Source organism: Ursus maritimus, unplaced genomic scaffold, assembly GCF_017311325.1.
Source record: "Ursus maritimus isolate PB19 unplaced genomic scaffold, ASM1731132v1 scaffold_12, whole genome shotgun sequence".
Lineage (NCBI taxonomy): Eukaryota > Metazoa > Chordata > Mammalia > Carnivora > Ursidae > Ursus > Ursus maritimus.
Window position 1 is genome coordinate 58,314,140 of NW_024423564.1, and position 24,572 is coordinate 58,338,711.

General features: G+C 48.3%; 1 protein-coding gene across 1 annotated transcript in view; it reads left to right on the plus strand.

Annotated features, from left to right (window-relative positions):
* The first annotated feature begins 387 nt into the window (after positions 1-387).
* Positions 388-24,572, plus strand: part of C8B (complement C8 beta chain) — a 37,896-nt gene continuing 13,711 nt past the window's right edge. The window contains exons 1-8 of the mRNA XM_008699149.1: positions 388-479; positions 6,982-7,138; positions 10,512-10,653; positions 12,634-12,775; positions 15,392-15,524; positions 17,584-17,781; positions 21,676-21,916; positions 23,806-23,934. Coding sequence (XP_008697371.1) covers positions 388-479; positions 6,982-7,138; positions 10,512-10,653; positions 12,634-12,775; positions 15,392-15,524; positions 17,584-17,781; positions 21,676-21,916; positions 23,806-23,934 — 1,234 coding nt within the window. The remainder of the gene's footprint in view (positions 480-6,981; positions 7,139-10,511; positions 10,654-12,633; positions 12,776-15,391; positions 15,525-17,583; positions 17,782-21,675; positions 21,917-23,805; positions 23,935-24,572) is intronic.

The window sequence follows — 24,572 nt, forward strand, 5'->3', positions numbered from 1 at the left end:
TTAGTTCTGTTACTTTACTTAAGCCTTCCCACGCTGCAAGAGAGGAAACTGAGGCATAGAGGTAAAGTGACTTGCCCGAGGTGGCAAAGTGAGCAAGTGGCAGAGAAAGGATTTGAATCCTTTCTGGACCTCAAGCCCCTAGTCCTCATTTACAGCCTGTCCTCCCGGCTGCCCCTACCCATAGAGTTTTCCATTGTTCTCCCTGGTGTCCAGAGTCATAGGTAAGTTTCCGTCCGTGCAAAGTCTAAGGGGTTTCCGGTCACTGCTGGCTTTCTGTTTACTTTGCTGAACTGTTTGCTCTATGGGGACAGAAGCTGCCGGCGTGCTCCCTGTGCAGACCTTTCATGGCCCCAGGAGTCCCAGCAGAAGCTCCGTCACACACTGAAAATGAAGACATCTGGGCTGCGGGCTTGGGGGGCCCCGGCAGAGCTGATTCTTCTCTGTGCTGCTCTAGGTTCTCTCGGCGTGCCTGGCTCCAGGTAAGTGACGGTTACAAATGATTCCCCAATCAATAATGTGACAGCGAGTATAAAGCCACATAATGCTGACCGCCTCTTTGTCGTGTGCCTATTGAATAAGGAACATCTCTTGAAGCAATTTGCATGCATTTGATAAAATAATATCAACAACTCTCTTCAAATTATTGTGGAACCAAGCATCTGACTTCAACAAAAGTTCCCAGAAGAAACTGACATGTTTAAATGTATTTTGTCACACTGAGAAGAATAGGATACTTGTTCTGTGTTCTGAACAAAGGCCTGGTGTGATTCTTTATGCAAAAGGTTTGTTATGTATGGAAAAAAGAACCAATTCATGTCAGTGATTTTCGTTTATGAGAGGGACCCACTCTACCTGCTCATCAACCCAAATTCTTTGGGTTCTCAGGTGCTCTTGCTCACTCGCTGGCTAGCTCGCTCTCTCTCTCTCTCACACACACACACACACGCACACTCGGTATATTCCCAGCAGATGAACGCTAAATGATTAATTTCATCAGTTTTGTATTGTTAATAGGATATAAAACAGGCTAAAGGGAATATTTGAGTGGAAGCTCAAACTTGGGCTGCAGTAAAAGAAGTGCCAGGACCCGGCAATGGGGGGATCCTCCCCGTGCATGACCCCCCCGAGCACGAATGCAGAAGTGCGCAGGTACCCCAGGCCGCCGCGTGAGCAGCCCTCTGGGAAGAAGGACTGTTAGTGCCATTCCTGTTGTTCGTCCCGTAAATGCTGCCCGAGCTCAGCTCCCACTTCGTGTGCGGAGCACCAGTACCCATTGGACACGCGCCTAGGTCTCAGCTCTGCTGAGCACTCAGCTGCCATCGGGCACCGCCCCTAAGACCAGGACGGCGACTGTTCACCGCCCATTGGGCACTTACAAACAATAGCTATTATGATTATCAAGAATCTCAGCGTGGCCCCAAGAAAGACCAAGCTGCCAAGGCCTCCCTTATGTGCACGCGCTATGTATACGCAGGGAAGGAATAAAGACCCAAGGAAATGCGTCTGGAATGGAGGGTGCAAGGGGCTCGTAGCAACCCTACCCACAACAGTGACCCCTGCACAAGGCTCCTTGTCAGGCTCTGAGGATGGAGACGAGTCGGACACAGAGTTCGTGTTCTCATGGAGAAAGAGCCGACGTGTGAGCACACGCCGTATGTCCTGTTGCAAGAGATGATACAGGGACAGGTGGGAACCGAGAGGGGGAGTGACCAGCCCTACTGGGCATGCAGGGGGTCTGGAAAGGCTTCGAGAAGAGATAGTGTCTGAATATTTATATACGAATAGGTGTTTGCCACATGGCCAAGGGGGTGGAGCGTGTTCCAGGCAGAGGAAGCACATGGACAACGGCCTAGAAGTAGGAGAAACCTGGTGTGTTCCTGAAGCATCAAGTCTGTTTCAGGAGGCCTTGAGCACAGGCCAGTGTGGGTACTACCAAAGACAGGGTCGAGTGGGAGTAAGCAGGGTCGGAGCAGGGTGGAGTGGGAGAGCAGTAGGGTGCCATCCAAGGAGCTTCAACCGTACCTTCTAGACAATAGGGAGTCATTGGAGGGTTCTAAGCCAAGGAGCAACACCAGCATATTTATACATTAGAAAGTTCATTCTGACAGAGGATGTGGTGGTAGGAGTGGGTAAGTAGAGTGCCTTGTTGAATCCGCCAGCCATGTCCGGAGATGGATATTAACCTCTTCTTCACGCTATGAAGAACAGCAAAATGATTCTCAAAGAGAAGAAGATTCACTCCTGTTTCATCAGTGTCAATGCCACTCCCGGATTCAGGTTGGGCGTTCCCGCCTCTCCCCATGATTTCCGCCGGGCCGTCCTGAACACAGCATGGATTTGAATTCCATGCTTGAAGTGGACGAATAGTCTTCAGTTCTAGAATAGGAGAAGCTGAGCCCCCCCTCCTGTTAGCTGAGAAGGGTTTTTGTCTTTATTCTTCTTATGATCAAGTCCGATGGAATCATCACATTGCAGTAAGACCGGTTATTTATTTATTGCCCCTCTGGGCCAGGCACTTAGATACATTAGCTCTAATCCCTCACAGCTATTTGAGGTAAGTGCTATTGTTTACGGTTTTACAGAGAGGGAAACTAAGATTGAGAGACAATGGAACTCACAAGGCTACTCACTTCATCTGGAACAGAATATGGATTCAAATCCATGTTTTTTCCAGTTCCAGAGCTCCTGTGTACCCTCACCAGCCTGCTCTCAGGTGCATCGTTCCCTCTCCGGCTGCATTGTGTATCTGGCTTGCTGGGCCCCCGTGCTGTTTGTCTATCTCTGGGCCACCCATTTGTTACCTTGAGATGTTGCTTTAAATTTCATGCCTACAACTGCCACTGACAGAGAGAGGAGAAATTGAAAACCTGCCACCCAGAAGCTGCCCCTGCTAGCAAAGAGGAAGGGTGCTAGCTGCAGAGGGGATGTGGCTGCCTAACAAATTGGGTGTGACAAGAAAGTTGTTGTGTCAGGGCATTTCTACAGAAAGCCAAAGTATATTGATACACCCCATCTGTATAAGCTGATGGCTTGCAATTTACTGCCGACCTAATCCCTCATTACTCGATGGATCCATCTTTATTTTGAGCAGAGACTCCTGGTAGAAAGAGACTGGGAGACAGGGACCCTGTGAAATATGTCCTGATGTTGGCTGTAGCGTTCCATACACTTAGAGCAAAGGAGCATCCCCCCTCTAATGGAGAGGGATATGTTCCAGGGGCTTGTAGAAGGGTGTTTATTGTAGCATTATTTGCAATTGCAAAACACTCGGCAAATGTAAATTCCTTCAAAAAGAAAAAGAATCAATCGAATGCAATGTATGTCCTTTGATGGAACACCTAGGTAAAAGAAATGAACTAGATCTCTTTATGAATCCACAAGCATTGGGCTCAGACATAGAGTGTTGACTGCCAAAAGCAACTTGCACAAGCGTACGCATAGGATGAGTAAAGCACACAAAAGCAGTGCTCTGTGTTGCGCATATGTGTATATATGTAAAAATATTTAACGGATCAAGGGATACATGTAAATTCCTGACAATAGTTCCCTCTGAAAAGGAGAAGGAAGTGGAGCTGAGGCTGGTCTCACATGCAGATGTGAAATGTGTGGGGTTATTTTTTTATTAAAAAAAAAAAAAAAGACTAGGGGCACCTGGTTTGCTCTGTCGGTTAAGTGTCTGACTCTTGATTTCGGCTCAGGTCATGATCTCAGGGTCGTGAGACGGAGCCCTGCATCAGGGCTCTGCGCTCAACACGGAGCCAGCTTGAGATTCTCTTTCTCCTCTCCCTGTGCCTCTCGTCCACTCATGCTCTCTCTTTCTCTCAAAAAAAGAAAGAAACAAAGAAGACTTGAAGGTAATATACCAAAATGTTAATAATTGGCAATCCTGGGTTGTATATGAGTGTTTTTTTTTTTTTTTTACTTTCTGTACTTCTCTGGTCGTGTTTTAAGTTTTCAACATTAAAAACATACATTTTGAATGACAGAGTCAATTCAGCTGATCAAAAGGTTCATCTGGTTTGTTTCTGTAAAAATCCATAGGCGTGAAAGAAATGTGCTGTATCCAAACACAGAGGCTGGAATTTACCGATGCAACTTGATGCCAGCCTTTCTTTCAGATTTGCATTTTGCGGTACTAATAAACCACACACATCTTAACTGATGTAATTTACAAACATACTATTTATTCAGCTGATTACTTCATTACATTGCCACCTCCATAATGAAAATGGGGTGCAAAAATGAGAGATCTGGTGGCTGTAACCACTTTTTCACCAAGTTCCTTCTGTAAACGATCATCCTGCCTATTAACAGGCTTTCAAATCTTAGAGAGGAAAATAATCGTAACTCTTAATAGTGTCTGTGCATGCATTACTTACCCACTCAGTCTCAACCACGGCCCAGAATCAGGTTGATAGTTGCTGAAAACACAATGTAACTGCTTCTGAGTTGGAACAGGAAGAGGATACCCTGCCGAGCTGTCAAATATATACTTAGCAGAAGCCGAATCGCAGACAATATTGTTTTGTCAAACGTGGGCAAATTAGTAGATAAGAGCACATTCTGAGCCCCCCCACTGGTGTGCGGCATCCTGCCTCAAGTAACCATTTTAAAGTATCCACCTGTGGTTTCCAGGAGAGTCTTTGACCTTTCGCTAAAGATCCAACTTTACTAGGCAATTGATTTTTGCTGGTCTCTGGGGCAGTTGTGGAGATGGATTTCACTGTAGTTAATATTATCCTCTTTTTAGGACTTTTGCCAAGTGAGAATGTATTGTTAATGACCTTGTCTGGAGTGATGTACTATGTATTTGAGTCAGTGGAAACTATGTGATGCGCTCCCTAATGACTCAATCTTGGACACAGGGATGAAAGAAACTTTGCATAGAGAAGGAAGGCACCAGTGGAGTGGGTGCTGGCCTGGTTCACTTGCAGGCGGCGTGGGGAAATACAGAGGCTCTAGAGTCGAACAGACCTCAGCTCAGACCCCAAGACCACCGCATGCCAGCTCTGTGACTCTGGGGCATTTCCCTCCTCTGTCCAAGTGGCAGTGTCTTCCCACATTGCTGTGAGGACTCTGGCATGGGTAAAACACCTCCCACAGGGCTTGACATGTCCTGGGTGCTCAGCAAATCTGTTTTCTATCTCATCTCTTGTGCCTTGAAAGGGAACACAGATTATAAGGGATCGTACAGTGTTATATGCCCCTTCCGGTGGAAGAAAAGTAAAATCATAATACCCCCAACATGTTATGCATGGGGAAACGGGAGGCCTAGACAGATTCAGTGACATGGTCATTTATTCACCCTTTTACTGAAAGTCCCACTGAGTGCCAGGAACTCAACAAAAAGTGTTGCCTTACTTTCTAGACCTATTTCAGGTCTCATGTCGCTTGACTGCTCTGCAGATGTGACACTATCTGCCTCCCTCCCCCACACCCTGGCCTCACCGACACCCCCACTCACTGCTCTGTGCTGCCTGTGCTCGGGACTGGCAGGGCACTGGTCTTTCTTGGTCTGCTGGTGGTGCTGATGTTCCCCCGAGGACTTATCTCTGGCCTGCCCCTCCTCTCAAGAACAGTATTACAATACATCTGCCATAGCTTTGCATGATCAGATCTGTATCCCTGGTGAATATCTCTCTTCTCAGTATGCAACCCACATGGGAACTCGTGACTGAATACTCTACGTAGGTGTTGCTTGAGCACCTGGAACTCAGCATGTCCCAACTGCATCTTCCCCAACAAGCTCTTTTATGCCGGTGTTCCCCCCTCATGCACACACTCTAACTGGGAACAAGCATCAGCCCGAACCCCTTCCCCTCTAACCCTTTCCTCTTACTTTCTATCCATTCTACCTGAGCAGTGCCTCATGTACCTGTCCTCTCCATGTGCTCTCCCCTAGACACTGCCAGAGTTCAAGTTCACATCACTCCGCGGTGCTACTGCACAAGCCTCCTACCTGCATGTCCTACATCCAGGCACTTCCCACCCCTGCCCAGTCTCCACACTATGGCCCCCAAAGCACAGCTCTGGCCATGGAGCCTGTGTACTTCAAAACCTTGCCTACTGGATAAAGTCCCAAATTGCTAGACATGAGACATGTTTCTCTTTTCCTATCCTAAGACAAACGGTGAACTTCCAGAAGGCAGAACCTATGTTCTGTATTTCCCTGTGTCCCCTGTAGCACAGTACCCTGAATGTTGTTGGTTCTCAGCAAATGTTTCATGGACTTTTAACTTGAGAGGGTGCCTTATAGACCATCAAGTCCAGGGGCGTCTGGGTGGCTCAGTCGGTTAAGCACCCAAATCTTGATTTTGGCTCAGGTCATGATCTCGGAGTTCTGAGATTAAGCCTGCCATCAGGCTCTGTGCTGGGCATAGAGCCTGCTTAAGATTCTCTCTCTCTCTCTCTCTCTCTCTCTCTCTCTCTCTCTCTCTTTCCCTCTTTCCCTCCCCTTCCTCTCTCTCTCTCTCTCAAAACAAAACAAAACATCTAGTCCAAAGTCTCCATTCCCAGGACATAACACAGAGGCCCACAGTGAGGGGGGAATTGCTTAAAGTCCAATATCCAGCTGTGGTTGTATTCCCTGCATATTTACAGCAGTTTAGAGTTTATAAAGTGTTTTTATGTGTACTTTCTTAGTTAATCCTAGAAATAACCTTGTGATACAGGTGTGATTCTCCCATTATATAGATGAGAAAAGTGAAATTCACACAGGTGGAAAAAGCAGACCAGGATCCCCCAGCTGCTGATGGACTGTATTTGCTCTGAGTTCAATGCTCTTTTGACCATAGCTAGCCAAAATGTAAGCCACTTATGGGTGTTCAATAACTTTGGTGGATGCATTAACCTATACGTGAATGATAAATAGCCTCACACAATTGAGCAAATACATATTTATTGAATGGGTAGGTGGGTGGTTGTATGTATACTTAATTCTCTTCTGACGCTTGACTCTGTTCTCCCATGATGACCCTTTAGAGGTGAAAGGCCACACTCTCTTGAGTCGAACGCAGTCAATGAGAGCCTTGCCAAGAGCAGACAGACGCGGAGTGTGGGTGTCACACTGATGCCTATTGATTGTGAACTGTCCAGCTGGTCCTCCTGGACCACCTGTGATCCCTGTCAGAAGAAAAGGGTAAGTACGCTGGCCTTGGGAGAGCTCTAAGCTTCCAGAAGCCCTAACCCTCAGTAAGATTGGTTGAGGTTGTGCTGACAGTGCCTGGCACATAGTAGGACCTCGATAAATGTTGGCTTATTTAATTAGTGAATTCTGTTCCTCTCTGCTGCCAAGTAGTAGATCCTTTCTTCAATCTTCCAGTTATTTTCCTAGCGTATCTCTCCTTGCTCATGTTAACAGCTTCCTAATCAGACTTCCTGCCTCCAACTTTGCTCTTTCAGTCCATCCTCGTGGTGCACCCAGGGGAGCTTCAAAAATGCATGTCTGGCCTGTCTTTTTCCAGCTTGAAACCATTCGAAGTCCACACATGGCCCTTAGACTCAAATCCAGACTCACGACATTCAGAGCCCCCATGATACAGACCTGGCCAATGTCTCCATAAAATATGCCCCACTCCAGCACACAGAACACCTGTCTCTCTCTGACCATTTCTTATTCTTTCTTTGCCTTTATTCATGCTGTTTTCTCAGGCTGGAGTGACCTTTCCCACTTTCATCACTGGCCAACAGCTACTCAGGATTTGAAACTGCTTATAAACCACCTCTTTTGAGCCCTTCCTTGACTTCTCAGCCCTCTGCACAGTTAGGTGGGCAACCTTCTGTGAGCCATAATAGCTCTCTATTCTTTCGGTCATTTACTTTTCCTTAATTATTTACCTTTCCATGAAATGGTAAGCTGTTGAAGGTTTATTCAATTCCATATCTTCAGTGTAGTCCAATCTCGAGCACGTAATAGGTGCTCCATAAATCTGTGTTGTTTGATCTCATGGTATTTTCTGACACCTCTGTAAGGAAGGGAAGACTGCCGTGACACTTTCCATGAGGCAGGTGGGTAAACAGAGACTCCGAGCAGGAGGTGTATCGGGTGCACCTGGTAGCAAGTCACAGGCCCTGCACTCAGGCTTCTGGCTTCTTGTCTAGTGTGCTCCCACAAAACAAACAAAAAAAAACCACACAGTCTCTGCAGTATTTGTCCTTCAGGTTCCCTTGTCCTAAGAGGGCTGGTCCAGGATCTCAGCGCTGAGCAGAGCAGACGTGTCAGAGAAAAGAGAACAGCTGCCATTTCCCCAGCTCCTCGGGACATCAGCGCAGCCATGGGCTAAGACCCGAACGAGGCTGTAAAAGTGGGCCCAGGATATTTACACAGTTAACTGGATCTTTGTGGAGAGCCACGCAGGATCCTTCAGTTCCCAAGTGAGCTTTACTGCTGAAGTTATCAACATCGATCCAATTATCTGTAGAATTGCTTCATCTGCACCATAAACCAGGACGACTCAGCATGAGCCAGCCAGCCAGAGCTCTTCACTCGGAGTTCGCTGTGCACTTGTCCTCAGAGGATGTGATCGCCCTCTGCGGGGTCACTGGCTGCGGGTTTATCAAAACCTTTCAACCAGAGTTTCGAGATGTCTCTCTTCCATCATTTCCACACTCCTCAAACCCATTTTGTCTTTGGTGCCTGGGGCTGGTCTTCTAGCAGTCTTCTTTACAGATTTCATCTCTGTCCTGCCAGCCTCTGCCTTCCAGCAGGAAAGACCCTCTGGAAATGCAAAGGAGCGTGGGTGAATGGTTGTCTGTATTTTGCTGGGTGGTGGAGGGCGGATTTCACAGCTGTGGCTGGCGAACAGGGCGTTTGTCAAAGGACTGCTCTCCTGGCTTGTGTTCTTTGTTGCACCAAACCCTCGGCCTACAACCAAGATTTGGAAGTCACCAACTCTGAACATTTTCCCCCAAAATTGTTTCTCATTGTCTCATCGTAAAATACTAAATCTAACCTAACCGAGGCTTGGAAGGCCCTGCATTTCCTGCCCCCTGGCCATATCTCCCTCCAGCTCTGGCCATCTGCCCTCTTGTACTCTCCTCTCCAGCCATGATGAATTTCTTCTTGTTTTCTGGAACCAGGCACACTCTAGTCTCTCAGGTTTGGTATAGCAATTTTCTCTGCCCGGATTCCTCTTCTCTACCCTCCTCATACCACCTCTTCCTGTTTGCCTGACATCTCTACTCATCTTTTGGGTCTCAGCTTAGTTGTGACTTCACCGTCTCCTGAGTTTGTACCAGGGATGCCCCTGTCACCTTACAGAGCACGCCGTCCTTCCTCAATCACGGTGGCCATCACACCGTGTTCTCACTGCCTGGTGCTTACCGTCACTATCACTTACAGTCACCATCTGCGATGACCTCCTTGAGGGCAGGCTAGAGGGCAGGACTATGATTAAAAACAAACAGATAAGCAGTTATGGGATGAATGAGTCGTGGGGATGAAAGGTAGAGCACAGGGAATATAGTAAGTGGTATTGTAATAGTGTTGTACGGTGACTGATGGTAGCTACACTTGTGCTGAGCAGAACGTAATGTACAGCGTTGTGGAATCACTATGTTATACACCTATGCACCAAAGAGTAGCATCGTCAACTATACTTCAGTTTTAAAAAAAGGGCAAGCATAAACACCTATCTTTATCAACATTGGGTGGCTCAATTAATGTTCTGCAAATTATTTTATTTTTTTCATTTTTTTTTAAAGATTTTATTTATTTATTTGACAGAGAGAGAGACAGCCAGTGAGAGCGGGAACACAGGCAGGGGGAGTGGGAGAGGAAGAAGCAGGCTCCCAGCGGAGCAGGGAGCCCAATGCGGGTCTCAATCCCAGGACTCTAGGATCACGCCCTGAGCCGAAGGCAGACGCTTAATGACTGAGCCACCCAGGCGCCCCTGGAAATTAAGTATTTTAGAATAAACAAACAGGAAGTTAGAGAAATGTTGACTGCTAAAAATTATTAATAATAATAAAGAAAAATAAGTACAAGAATTTGTGTGCCAAACTAGGTACCAGACAACGTAATGAGATGTCATATGGAAATCGTATATGTAATTGAAACTCCATCACTATACATTTAGGTAATTCATGACCCCTATTTTGTACGTGAACAAATTGAGATCACAGAGGTGGAGTAACTTGCCAATATCACATAACTACAAAGATTCAGAGTCAGGTGCACCTGCTTTTTCATTTATAAGATACCGAATAAATAAGAATACTTGAAACCACCCATTGGAGTAATCAAGCTGAGAGATTGTGGTTTTTTGTCATTGAACTGGTTACATTAGTCTACTTACCTTTTGACTCTGAAGCCCAGGCTTTTCTCACATTCAGCAAATCTGCATGGATCCCTGCAGATGCAGAAGCAAAGGCAAGATCTCTGCCCTCAGCTCACGGTCTATTTGAAACAGTCAAGCAAACAGCCAATTGCAACATGGACCCTTGAGTGTACCCTCAGTTGCTGAGGTCCCTGCGGCTCTGCCCTTGGTTCACCTTGCTCTCCTCTGCCATAGTACAGACACGCCTACTTGCTCCGGCCCTCTCAGTTCTACGGGGAACCATGTAACTTCTCTGACAAGGAAGTTGAAGACTGTGTTACCAGCAGACCATGCAGAAGTCAAGTGCGATGTGAAGGCTTTGTGTGTGCACAGACAGGTATAAAGGGAGGGGAAATCTAGCAGATGAGGTGATGACACCCGATGATGGGGGAAATGGCCATTACCTAGTGCTCAAGGTCAGGGTCACGTGTCAGGCCGGGAGGCCTCCTTGTCCTCCTTGATCTCTCTTTACATGTATTTCACAAAAACAGCCCTATAAAATAGGTATTCATATTATCTCCATTTAATGAATTAGGAACTTGGGACTTGGGGTAGTTACTTGCCCAAGATCAGACAGCAGGTAAGTAGAAGAGCTTGATTAGAAACTGGGGAATGCGAATTCCATTCGCTGACATGAAGGACACCAAAAGTACGTGTGCTGGAATCGGTAATCCTGAGTCGAGGCTACTTTTGACTTTGTGACCTAGGAGAAGTCACTTAACCTTTCTGCATGTTGGTCCTCTCAACAGAAAATTGGAAGCGACGTTAATGCCTTCTAAGCATGCTCTCGGCATCAAGTGGCACAATGGGTGTGAACGCTCTCTGCAGACTGTGAGCCCTGCTGGCTCTCTCAGAGGCTGGGGCTCAGTACAGTGCGGAGAACCTACAGCAGTTACCTAGGGTGGTTAGATCATTTATCTCTGCACAGTTTTGCAGAGGTAGTTCTTGACTTTTGCATTTCTCATAACCAAGTACAGCATGGCCCCTAACGTGTGATATAGTCAGTAAAAAATTTGGATTAAGGGAAAGAAGGAGAAAAAGGACAGATGGATGGAAGGAGGGAAGGAAGGAGCATATGCAAATGAATAATCGTCTGCTGCAGAACTAAGTAAACACTTGTCTTTCCAACTTGTCCATCTCGTGAATTTAAGCAAACCTACGCCTCGCTGTTTCTCCAAGTCTCCAGCAAAAATATAAGTATTTTGACCCAAATTATCTAGATGGGAGTTTGCAACTCTCTATATTCACTGCACCCACATGGACTGTGCTTTGGGATTTTTCAAGAAAGACTTAGAGATTTTTAGAGCCATTTCCAGGGCTTATTGCAAATGCAGAATTCTATGTAATAAATCCGAAAGACTTTTACAGTGTGTCCATGGACTCATTATGGCCAGTGTTCCATGATTCTGACCAAAGCCATAATGGTTATTCAGGCAGACTTCAGTTTAAGTGCCTTGTAAGAAACATTTGAAGACCAGATTGATATTCTTCTGCTTTTAACATTGGTTAAAAATGGTCAGACACATCTAAGGAAAGAGGGTCACCTGTCTTACAGGCTTTATCTCCCATGAATATACAAGTAAGAGAGGGGGTCAAGTCGGCGGCGGGGGAAGCATTTAAAGGAAACAGTGCTGAACATAGAGTTCTAATATTTTGAACATAGGGTCCAAATATTTTTAGCGTTTAAAAATAATCTAAATGGCTATGGTGTTGAGGGCAGTGCTGTTTATTGGGAAGAATTTGTGGTTAGAAAGTTACAGTTTCCAATCCTGCAGCAGATATTACCAGCCTTGTGCATTTGGCCCACCAAAACACTAATAAGAGTAGTAACACTTATCTAGCACTTACCATGAGCCCCTACTGTTCCATTTATTCATTGAAACCCCCAAGAACCCTGGGTATGATGACCTCCCCATTTTACAGATGAGCAAATTGAGGCAGGGAGGTCAGGTAACCTGTGGAAGGTCACACAGCTAGCACTACGTGCAGGACCCACCAAACCCACCTCCCCTCGCCAGCCTCAGGGAAAGAAGTCTAGACTTCTCTCCTGTCTGGCCACTTCAATCCCAGCCATGAAGACACTTTCCCTTTCCCCACCCTTAATAATCTCCCCTCCAAGTGCATTCAGAAATGCAACACTGGCTTCTTTGGGGGAATAAACTGTTAATGCCATTACTGACCCACCCTGATACACGATGACTAATCAAAATGGCCTTAAAGGCCCAGCAAAATGTCTGGCACACAGTAGGTGCTCACACTATGTTCGTTCCCCTCTTGGCAGCCACGTGACTCTGGGTAACACCCTTTCTCCTTCCAGGGAGGTGTGTAAACCGCAGACTTCTCTGCAACGGGGACAATGACTGTGGAGACCAGTCCGATGAAGCAAACTGTAAGAGGATTTACAAAAAATGTCAGCATGAAATGGACCAATACTGGGCAATTGGCCGTCTGGCCAGTGGGTAAGTCACTATCCTCCCATTGTGTAGATGGGAAGGCACGAAATTAAATATTAAGTCTGGAGGAGAGGAAGGGAGCTGATATTAACAGAGTTGCTGCTCCTTTCTTCCTTTCTGAAAAGAGATTGTACAGAAAGTGGGTGCTTGTAGCTGCTCTCTGAAGAAGGCTCCAGGGAGCTCCAGGAGCCCGTCCCGGGGACAGGTAGAGGCCACACGGAGGGCTAGGTTAGGAGCATTAGGGACGGAGCTGTGCATGGAGACCATACCGGCTTCACGCCAGGGCTGGGGGTGAACGTTTATTGAACACCCGCTATGTGACTGTGTTAGGTGCTTTCTAAGCATTACCTCTGAATCCTATTGACGACTTGGGAGGGGCATTTTGTATGTTTTTTTTCTAAGATGTATTTATTTACTTTAGAGAGAGAGAGCACATGCCGTGGAGAAGGGGAGAGAGAGAAGGGGAGAGAGAATCTTAAGCTGACTCTGTGTGGAGCCCAATGTGGGGTCCGATCTTACAACCTTGAGATCATGACCTGAGCCAAAACTAAGAGTCAGACACTCAACTGACTGTGTCATCCAGGTGCCCTGACAACTTGCAGGGGAGGTCTTCTCTGTGTCTGTATCTCGAGGCCCAGCACAGGGTCTGGCCCAGCGGTTAGGCTCCTAGGGAGGTGGTGAAGAAATGGATTTCTGAGATGGGTCTGTGGTCAGTCTGTTTCAAGCTTCTGTGGACCTCTGAGTTGATCAGTCCTCTGGAGAGATCAGAGGGGCAAGGTCAGATGGGAGCAAACCAGCCTGGTATTTGCTGTACCTGCCACATCCTGCAGCTCCTTAGCCCCCAGGAGGAAGAGTGAGAGCCTCCGCTCACACGCACTAGAAACCATCGTATAGGATCAGTGTGGGGAGGACATCACCCGGAGTGGAATTCACTTCCTTCCTAAACAAAAATCCCATCTCGCTGCTTAGAGGTTGTCATTAGAGAGAGAGAGACTCCTCCTACGGGAAAGACCTGCTCTCAGGACCACCATATAAGCTGGTTATTATAATCCCCACCTCCTCAATAAGGAAACTGAGGCCTGGAAAAGTTGAGAGAGTTCTAGGGGTCACGTGAGGGTGATGGAGTGGACATTCCACCGGCAGTAGAGCCAGCCCGGAGCATGTAGGAGGGGACAGAACGACAGCTCACTGGCCGTGGGACTTCAGGTGAGGACCTCGTGGGGCTTCGGTTTTGTCTTCTGTAGAAGGAAGCCATTAATACCCTCCTCTCAGGTTCTGTGAGGATCAAATAAGCTAATGCGATTGTAGCAGACAAGTGGGAGGCAGCTTGCGTGGAGGGAAGGATGCGGCCTGGCAGTGAGGCCTTGGGCAGGTCCCTTACCCTCTGTGCCTTACTTCCCTCCTCTGTAAAATGGGCATCATCATAATCACTACCTCTTAAGGGTTAATCCTTATGAGGAAACAATATGTGTCCGTTGATTACGACGGCTCCCTCCACAAAGTAAGCACCACGTTCTACTGGTTAAATAAAATAAACGTATAGACATTATTGCGAGGCATGAAACTCTGTCACAGGAAAGAGCACCTAAGACAATTCTGTTAGGACCGGAACCGTGGCCAGCGCACAGAAGCTGAGGGAAGACAGAGCTTTCAGTAGTAGTGAGAGCTGGTCAGGAATGGAGGCCTGCTGTAGGAGGCAGTGGGAAACAAGGCTACAGACTCGATTTCCGTCCCCTCGAAACAGACACAATGATACCTGCTGCCCCAGGCTGGGACTCTATAGGGTGATCCGTACGTAGCATCACCCACTGCTGTGTCTGTTTCTAGTTAGCGCCTCAGTAAAGGATGATTGTGCGGTGTCTTGTGATGGCGATCGTACAGAATTTCAGGAGGAAACCTCCACCCTCAAGGGCAAATTCAGTGTCAAGGGACAAAAGACATAAATAATATCAAAGATTAATCACAGACCAAGCAGTGTTTGAACACTTAACAAACATGGGCATATGCAATCCTCACAACAGCATGAAGCAGAAATTGTCCTTGTGCCCATTTTACAGATGAGGAAAACAAGGTACAAAGAGGTTAGCTGGTTTGCCTGAGGTCACATTACTAGGAAATGGCAAAACAGGGATTTGAGCCCAGGCGTCTGGCCCCAGAGTCCCTGTCCTTACCTCTTTCTCATAAGGTAACTGTACAAGGACAGACTGATAACTGCTTGAGGGGGCAAGCACGGGGTCTTAGGAAGACCTCTAGTTTAGCCCCACAAGTGTTGGTCAAGGCTTCCCATGAGGCAACAACAGAGCTCAATCTTGAAAGGCAAGGAGGAGATAAAACAGTGAGTGGCTGGAAGGGCATTCTGGGCACAAGGAATAGCACTTCTGCAATAGAGAAGGAGCAGAGCAGATTGGAGGACAAACAAACATGTCCCAATGGCTGGGACTAAGGTATATGATCATGATCTGGAAGGGCCACAGATGAAGCCAGAAAGCTGGTTTGGACCAGATACTGAGGACCTTGAATGCTGTACCAGGGAGTTTGGGTTTCCCTCATTAGGGTCTGCCAGTGAAGATGACCTAAACAGATGGCCCTAACCTCTCCCCCCTTTCCATGCCTTCCCTGCAGGATAAATCTGTTCACCAACAGGTTTGAGGGCCCGGTACTTGATCACAGGTATTACGCCGGTGGATGTTCCCCCCATTACATACTCAACACGAGATTTAGGAAGCCCTACAATGTGGACAGCTACGACCCACAGGTATGTGCCAGCCAGGAAGCCCCTGCAGGGCAATGGGGGGAGCACACACTAAGGAGCCAGCCAGCCTGGAGCCGAGGCCCGGCCCTGGGGCCTGCGAGCTGGGGGAGCGTGGACGCATCACTCTTTCTCTTTGAGCTTCCATTCTTTATGTGTAAAGTGGACAGTTCCTTCCTCAGGACAGAGTGGCGGGGCTGGCGTGCCATGGGCCATCACAGCGAGGGTTGTATTAGCAGAACTAGAGGAGCGATGGCATCAGAGCCTCCTTGGAAGACAGAAGTAGAGCCACGGACTTGGAGTCCCACAGACGGGGTGGGGGGGGGGCTCTGCAGCACAGCGTCTGAGTCAGCCTGGGTGCTCTGAGCCTCAGTTTCCCAGCCTTTCAGTGGGAGAGGATTAGTGAGACCACGTGTCAATGCGGAACACAGACAGGAAGCATGTGGCTCCATGGGAGGGGACGGCGTCCTCAGGACGTAAACCGCTTTCCTGTGGTAACTGCCAAGTCCCCGCCTACCAGAGCCAGGCGTTCTGCTAAGCTTTTTCGTCGTCACATGCTCCACCGTGTGAGCCCGTGTTCCTACGAACATGCCAACTTCCAAGCAAAGCTCACGGAGCGTGGGGTGTGGGACAGGCTCTGACTGCGCGCGCACACGCACGAGATCCAAGGGAAGGACGTGGGGTCCGGGCCTGGCTCTGCCCACGTCCCAGTCTTACTTTAGGCTGAGGTCCTTCCCCACGCTGGGCCCCAGCTTCCTCGTCTGTCAGATGAGCGGGCTGGACTGCGTACGAGGGAGTAGTTGAGGAGAGTTTCTACTTTTAAAATTATGTCCTCCGGAGGGTTGGGTTACTACTTCCTCCTCCTCCCTCTCCTCTTCTCCCCACACATCCTTATGGGCCAGAAAAGAGACATGGACAAGCACAGCCTGCCCCACCAGGCCCACGGCCACCCCTATGGGCTCTCCTTTCAGGGGAGGATCCCAGAGCAGCCATTTATCGTCCCGGCTGAAATAGCCCCGACCCAGCAAGACACACGTCGTAAGTCTCCCCTCTGCAGAGCCAGTGCTTTCTGAGGGCCGTGTCGGGCACTGTACGTGTTTTCTCTATGTGGACTCAGTCCTCAGAACAAGCCCAGTGAGGAACAGCCATCGTCTCTGTGGGACACAGGAAGAAACTGAGGCATACGAAGTCAAGTTGGCCATCCAAGGTTGCTCGACTGGAAAACATTCCACCTCAGGCCACACTGGGAATCCCTCTGCTCCCTTCCTCAGCAGCTGAGTGCTGTGCGACCTGCAGGCAACCAGAAGCCGACGTGTGGGGGTGGAGACCACTGGGGACGGGTCCCTCCAAGGCCATCAAGGCAGTATCTTTGGCAGCTCCCCTGTGCACAGAACAATGAGCACTGATTTTTGAGCAAACGGCTTTTCTCAGTCCTCTGGAAGGCACTTCCCCTCTGTGTCACTTCATCCCCACTGCACCAGCTTTGACCAGACCTGGTCAGCGGTCAGCTGCTCTCGCCTTAGAGCCCCCTCACTGGCCTGTCTCTCTGACCCCAGATTCATCCCTTCCGGTCCAATCCCTGTGCTATCCCCAAATGATCTCCTAGAGGCTCGGCTACGTCCATCTTGGCTCATCTTTGGATTGAGTCCAAATTTCAGAGCCAGTAACGCCGACACCCCAACATTTGGATGCCAGCACACTGCCTCACAGTGCCTGTCCCTTCCCCTCACTGTTGCATCTTCTGGGCCGACCACACTGGAATCCCTGCACGTTGTAGGATACATTGTGTTCTTTTCCGCTTATGCGCCTTTGCCTAAGCCGAGTCCCCGAGTCCCCAGTTGAATCCAAGTCAAGTCCCCACCTCTGAGTTTTGCCCGTAGTCTGTCTGTCCTCCTGGATTGGGAGCTGAGGGGCTGGGGAACACAGTCGGCCCTGAGGTTCCTGTATCCAGAGCCTCTAGCCGAGAGCCCTATGCACCGTACAAATACAGTGGATATCTGTTGACTTGTGTGGAACTGATGTGAGTCAAATGAAATTCGAAACATTTTCTTTTTTCCTCCTCTAGACCCAAGGCAAATACGAATTTGCACTGACAGAGTATGAATCGTACTCAGATTTCGAACATAACGTCACAGAGACAAGAGCAAGCATGTCTAGTTTCGGCTTTGGTTTTAAAATACCTGGAATATTTGAACTTGGTTTCAACACGGCAAGTGGTAATGGCAAACACTTTATTAGCAGAACCAAACGATTCTCCCACACTGTAAGTACCCTTTGCTGGTCTTTGGTTTCTGTGTATCCATTTGAATTTTCATGCCCAGATGTGTCTGTGCGCCCCATTACTACCAGGCCTAGCAACCAGTTATATCTCTGTTGTCCTGAAAAATCTCACAAAAACCAGCACGGTCTTACATGGACTTACTTTTTAGAAAGGCCAGGCAGTGGTACACAGTTAGTTTTCTTCTTCTGTATTTATGATCTCACACTTTCTAATGAGCTTTATCCCATAGTTTTCTTTTTTTTTTTTTTAAGATTTTTTTTAAAAAGATTTCCTTATTTGAGAGAGAGAGCACAGAGGGGCAGAGGGAGAGGGGCAGCAGACTCCCCACTGGGCGTGGAGCCCCACGTGAGATTGTGACCTGAGCTTAAATGAGCGAGCCACCCAGGCACCCCTCCCCTGGTTTTCATTATGCTTGAGATCGTAGCTTTTCCAGACCAAATCATCTCTGGAGGCGTTTCAGCCCCCAGCCATTTAACTTCCCATCCTAAACATTCAGCTGAAGTTCCCCTCCAGAATGTCACCCAAGACCTCTTCTTCTCCGACTTCGTGGGACCTTGGGTGGAGTCGACCACCCCATCACAGGCCTGCTCCTCCTGCATGTTTGCTGCTCCTCATCGCTTCCCCTTCTGGATTCTAATCCCCCCAAAAGCTCTTTATTTAATTTGTGGCCATCTTCTCTTCTTATCCGTCAACCATGCCGGGTGACCTCTTCTGTCCCCACTGCCCCACCGCCACCAGGGCAAGCCACGCGCCTTTGTGACTGCTTCGACCTTCTGCTATGCTCTGACCTGCATCGCACCCTCTTATGGGCATCATTACGTGAATGCCTCACGGACACTTCAGAGCAAGCTCTTTCTCCCCAGTTTTCCGCGTTAAATAGCATTTGTTTCCTTCTGCTTTTCCAGGTGAAACATTTCAGAATCATATTTTGCGCTCTCTCTCTTCTCTTCCTTTCCACATTATTTGGCCACCAAATCCTTCAGGGTCACTCTCCAGTATTTCTTAATCTAACTTTGATTTTATCTTAAGTAGCCCGGACCCTGGCATCTGTTGCTTGGCCCCCCGAGGGGTCTCCTGTCTCCCGACTTGCCCCTTCAGACTTAAGTGCTGCCGGAAAGACGTTTCTACGATACTAATCTAATCATGTCACCTGCCCCCCCCTTGCCCGTGAGATGAAGGTCAAAGCCCGTGAGTTGGTGGAAGAGGAGTAATTGGACTGGGAAGTAATGGGATATGATGTTGGAGAAGCAGGTGACAGGCAGCCTTGAGGAACCTCAAATTCCTGAGCGAGGAGGTGCATTTTATTCTCTAGTCCCTGGCCATTTTCAGCATGAGTGCGATGTGTTTGAAAATTGCTCTGAGTGGAACATGGAGGAGATCAAGTCACCTATAATGATTCATATGAGGAAAAAGTGGTGAGGGGCTCAGAAAGGTCTCTGCTGCTGAAATACCGACCAGCAGAGAATGAGTAGTAAACGTTAGCGGGAATGTTACAGTCTTTGTGTGTTTTTCCTTATCTTCTAGGCTCTGAGCCACTTGGGGGCACAGGCTGTTTCTTTCATCTTCAGACTTAGGATGGCACTTAGTAGGTGCTTAAGACTGAAATATAGTGACGAGGGGTGGGACTCATGAGAAGGAACGTACTTTGTTGGAGAGCAAACAAAGGGTGCCATCCATTTACTCCTTCCCTTTCTCCTGTTCCCCACCCCCATCCCACCTCCACCTCCCTGATTCAAATAGCTGGTTATAGCGCGCTTACGGTGTTCTGGGCGCTATAGTAGACTTGGGGTCTAGAGACAAATACAGCCTGCCTCTTGCCTTCACGCTCACAGTCTAGGAGGAGAGGCCAATGTGTATGCAGATAATTAATGCTGAGTTTTTTGTATCAGCTGGAATACAGCATGGTATGTGCTCTAAAGGCAATAGAAGCAAAGTGCAGTGCTGTCCCAGAGAATGGAGCGAGTGTCTGGGAAATTCAGGGATGGTGTCACATAGACAGCAGCAGCTAAGCAGGGGTTTAAAATATAAGTAGATGTGCCTCAGGCAGAAAAGGGAGGGAAGAGCATTTAAGGCAGGAGGAACAGCATGTGCAAAATTGTGTTATGAAGAGAAAGGCAGATTCGGGGAACCGTGAGAAGTTGGATTGATGCTGATGTGTGGTGTGGGTGGCGGGAAATAGGAAGGTATGGGGAGGACCACCTCACCACCAGAGGACAGAGTGTGAATTCTTATGTTCACAGGAAGGGAACGGAGTTTATTCTGGAGACAGTAGAGGGCCAATGCAGGGCTTTGTTTGAAGCCCAGAGGGCCATTATAACACAGGCGTGCCTCGGAGACACTGCAGGCTTGGTTCCGAACCACTGCAATGATGTGAATGTCACAATAAAGTGAGTTAGTGAATTTTGCAGTTTCCCAGTGCACACACAAGTTACGATTACACTATACTGCAGTCTCTTAAGTGTGCAATAGCATTATGTCTAAAGTAACAGTGGACATACCTTAATTAAAAATTCTGCTAAAAATGCTAACCATTGTCTGAGCTTTCAGCAAGTCATCGTCACTGATGACCATAACAAAAATAATAAGAAGAAAGTGTTGAAATATTACAAGAATTACCAGCGTGGGACACAGAGATACGGAGTGAGCCAGTGCTGTTGGGCAACGGTGCCAATAGCCTTCCTTGATACAGCTTGCCACAAACCTTCGATTTATAGAAAACACACAGGGAAGCACAATGAGACAAGGCATGTGTGTAAGACTCTCAGAGTTTTAAGAAGTCAGCTCTGACTGGAACAGTGAAGGCAGGCTAGAGAAAGGAGGGAGATCAGTGGGAAGGCTTTTATCAGCATCCAAGCAAGAGAGGAAATGTACGATATTTAGAAAAATCACGAACAGAGCACTGCTTTGCTTGGAAGGGTGAGGAAGAAGGGAGAGTCGTGAGTCTGTTGGACAGGACTAGAACGAGGTGAGCGTAAGGCAGGGAGCAATGAGAAGCCCGGGCAGTTGGCACCATGGGAGCTGGCATGGCCTTCTAGAACTGATAGGTCAAACTGGCTGTAAGTTTTAAGATTGGTGCAGAAAGTGCCTCGTGGACATTACCCACCCTCTTACCTTTTCCTCCGCCTACACGCCAGCATAGGAGCCTCTCGCCTCGGATTATACTAGTATCTCCTGGATGCTTGCAGTTCACCTAGCGTCACCCTCTTTTAGTCTGGCCCCCGCACTAGGGGTCCCCAAACATTATCTGTAAAGGGTCAGATAGTAAATATTGTAGGCTTTGTAGGGCCCTAGGGTCTCTGTCACAGCGACTGTGCTCTGCCGTCGTGGGCGACAGCAGCTATGGAGAGTGCCTGAACGACAGGCCATGGCTGCATTCCAGTAAGACCCCATTTATAACACCAGGAACCTTATTCGGGTGCAGGCTGTAGTTTGCTGACTTGTCGTACACTACAATGTGTCGCCTTCCTAAAGCACCACTTTGACTCACTCTTGAGTGGCCTTCCTTCAGAATTTGAAAAGCATAAACAAAGAGGCTGCCTTAGCAGGCAGGCAGGCCCCGTACCCCGCCAGAGCGGCCCCGGGTGCACCTGCTGCCCCCTGCCACGTCTGCCTCTGGCTACCCACCCTTCTCTTCCCTGCTTTGCCGCTCTGAGGAGGTGAGCTAAGAGCAAGTTCTCCCAAGCTGAAAGGACATTGGAATATTTATGAGAAATGAAAGCTTGTCAAGGAGGCCCGTCTTCCCTCAAGTATCCTCAAGGAATCATAAGAGTGATGACCCCAGGCCAAGAACGTCGGGTGGTATTTGTAAAGTTCATCTTCTCGTTCCAGATTCCTAACTTTAAAGGTCTGGTTTTCCCATGTGGGTATTTCATTTAGAAAAGCACACTGCTACACGCGCGGTCTGACCTTGAAGTAGCACGTTACAAGCTGAAACCCAGAAGCCTCATGCTCCATTACGAGTTCCTTCAGAGAGTCAAGCAGCTGCCCCTGGAGTACAGTTACGGGGAGTACAGAGATCTCTTCCGTGATTTCGGGACCCACTACATCACAGAGGCTGTGCTGGGGGGCGTTTACGAATACACGCTCGTCATGAACAAGGAGGCCATGGAGAGAGCAGGTAAACAGCCCAGGGGACCGTGGCTTTCCCGCCGGGGCCCACGTGAGCTCTGTGAGGTGGTGGGGAGAGGCTTCTCTTAGTTGGTAGGAGAAGAGTTATAGGCTCTGCTCCTAGTGCCTGTCTCCCTCCCTGGCTACAGTCTCACTTGCAGATCTCCCCTGTCTGTAACCTGTTAATGTGGGTCCCCCTCCACCCATCCCTGTTTTCTACAACTACTGTCTCTAGACAACAGCCCCCAAGCTCATGGCTTTAAATGCCCCCAACATGTGGAGAAATTCCCATGTCTTTTTCCACCCTGGCTACCTTCCCCACACCCAAGAGCTTATGTCCAAATGGCTCCTTGACATCACCATTGGGATGTCCAATCTCCAGCCCCACCTTACACGCCCCAAAAGTCAACTTTCACTTTTCTTTCCCAAATTTGTGTCTTCCATAGCCACACACATCTCAGAATGGTTTCACCATCCAACCACTGGCTCAAGCCAAAAACCTAGGAGTCAACCTGGACTCTATTTCTTTCCTTCTAGTCGATTAGCAAGTCCCATCAGTAAGTTTGAGGTGAAACTCAGGATTCTGCATTTCAGACAAGCTTTGACATGATGTCCATGCTGCGGATCCCTAAACCACATTTTAAGTACGAGGTCACAGATTATTACAGTAGCCTCCCAACTAATATTCACCTCCCATCCCCCCCCCACACTCTCTTCTCCCTACACTGTAATTACAGGACTCTCGACCAATGGCAGGCCTAAGGTGTGACTCCTGCTTCCCAATCCCGTGTTCTTTCCTCCAGTGTGGCACTTGCAAGGTGACCTGCCCTGGGTCACACCGTTCACAGTGGCAGAGCCAGGGCTTGATTATAAGTCCATTGTACTTGCAGGAGGACACATGGTATATGATGGATGTGAATTTAAGCCAGTGTGGCCTCAGTCTCACTAAGGTCGAGGAGAGCTTCCTCCATCTCACTAGTTTCAAAAGCGCTTTTTATATTTCCTCAAACCACTTCCTGCAGAGGGACTCTGTCATCAAATAAATTGGGGAAACATATAATGGATCCCACTTTTAGCCTAGTCAGGAGCCTACTGCCATAAAATGACCTCTCCACGTCCTCTGACACAGCATTGGTCACACTTACTTGACTACAGAAAGCACTTTTTCTTGTAATACTTACTAGTTCACAAATTACAAGAGATGCTGTCGTGAGATTTGTATTTCAGGGAACATGCTTTGGGGGAATACTGCTGTACGCTAACACCACTGGGACAGCCCAGGAATCAGAATTGCTCTCCTCTCCTTGCCTGGCCTCAAAGTGCCGACAAGTCACACCCGAGTTTTCAGCAAGCCCCGGAGGGGAGGATGCCTTGAGGAGAATTAGGGAGGAACAAATGGGAAATGAGCCAAAAATGAAGAAAGAAGAGGAATTGGCCCCTTCTCTTTGCCAGGTCCTAGACCGACACTTTAAATGCATCACCTCAATCAATTAATGAATAAGCTCTCTCTTCTATCACCAAAATTAAAGAAGAGTGGGTCAGGGGAAGGGGAACACATGGCAGGAACCTCGACTGATGGAATCAATCCCTAGAGGTTTGATAAGGAGCCACATTTTTAGAAAGCGACTCTGAGCACTTCCTCTCTTTGGGGGGCAGCAAAGAGCCTCAGAGCCTCTGAGGACCCTCAGGGGAAGTTGCTGTCAATCTCTCACGAGGTCTCCACGCTGATGTCAGCGGCCGCCCATATTGCAGTCACCAGGCTGGCCACCCTTTTATCTGAACCTGAGTTCCTGGGGGACCCATGACATCCAGGAAGGGCAAGGCCTTTGGAATCGATGACAGGAAAAGGGACAGGGTGAATTACCTCCAGGTCATGGGTCTCTTTCTTGCTTCCTTCAGATTACTCTCTCAAGGATGTCCGAGCCTGCGCCCAGAATGGTTTTAGAATTGGCATCGGCATTGAGGTGGTCTACGCCAAGCTGGGGGTGTCGGTAGACATATGCCGGGGTATTCTGAACGAAATAGGAGGTGAGTGGCAGGGGCATGTGACTTCTGTGCTCATCATCTCTCCCTTCCTAGCATTCCCAAAACTGAGTCTCTCTTTGGGCCAAACACATTTCAATTAAAAAACTAATTCATTCAATAAAAACTTATTTAGCTCCTACAATATGCTGGGTAAACAAAAATGAATAAGATTGTATTCCTATCCTCATGGTGCTCACACGAAACAGGCAGACAATTAAAGAAGCAATGACGAGGCAGTAATAAGCACCAAACCCTGTCTGGAGCATCAGGGAGGGAACGTGGCGATTGCCGCTCGAGGAGTAAAGCAGCAGGGTTGTTTTTAAGGCAGGAGGAAAATGACAATGGAAATTGACTCTGGGGGGTGAGAGTGGGCCTGGCTGGAGGTAGGAGGCCGGGGTCGGGGGCAGGTGGAGGAGGCTAGTCCGTATCTGAGACAATGAGTGGTTCGGAGACTAGAAGAGCAGCCGAAGCCATAAGTCATGTAGCAGAGCCCACACGGCAGGGGAGACAAGACCGGAGGGGGGTATCGAAGCCAGGATGTAGCTCCAAGTGTCTGGGAGCCGGAAACCTGGAGGTCATTCAAGGGAACTGGGAATCACTGCAGCAAGTGGAGTAGGAGAGAGAGGCCGATCAGCAGGGAC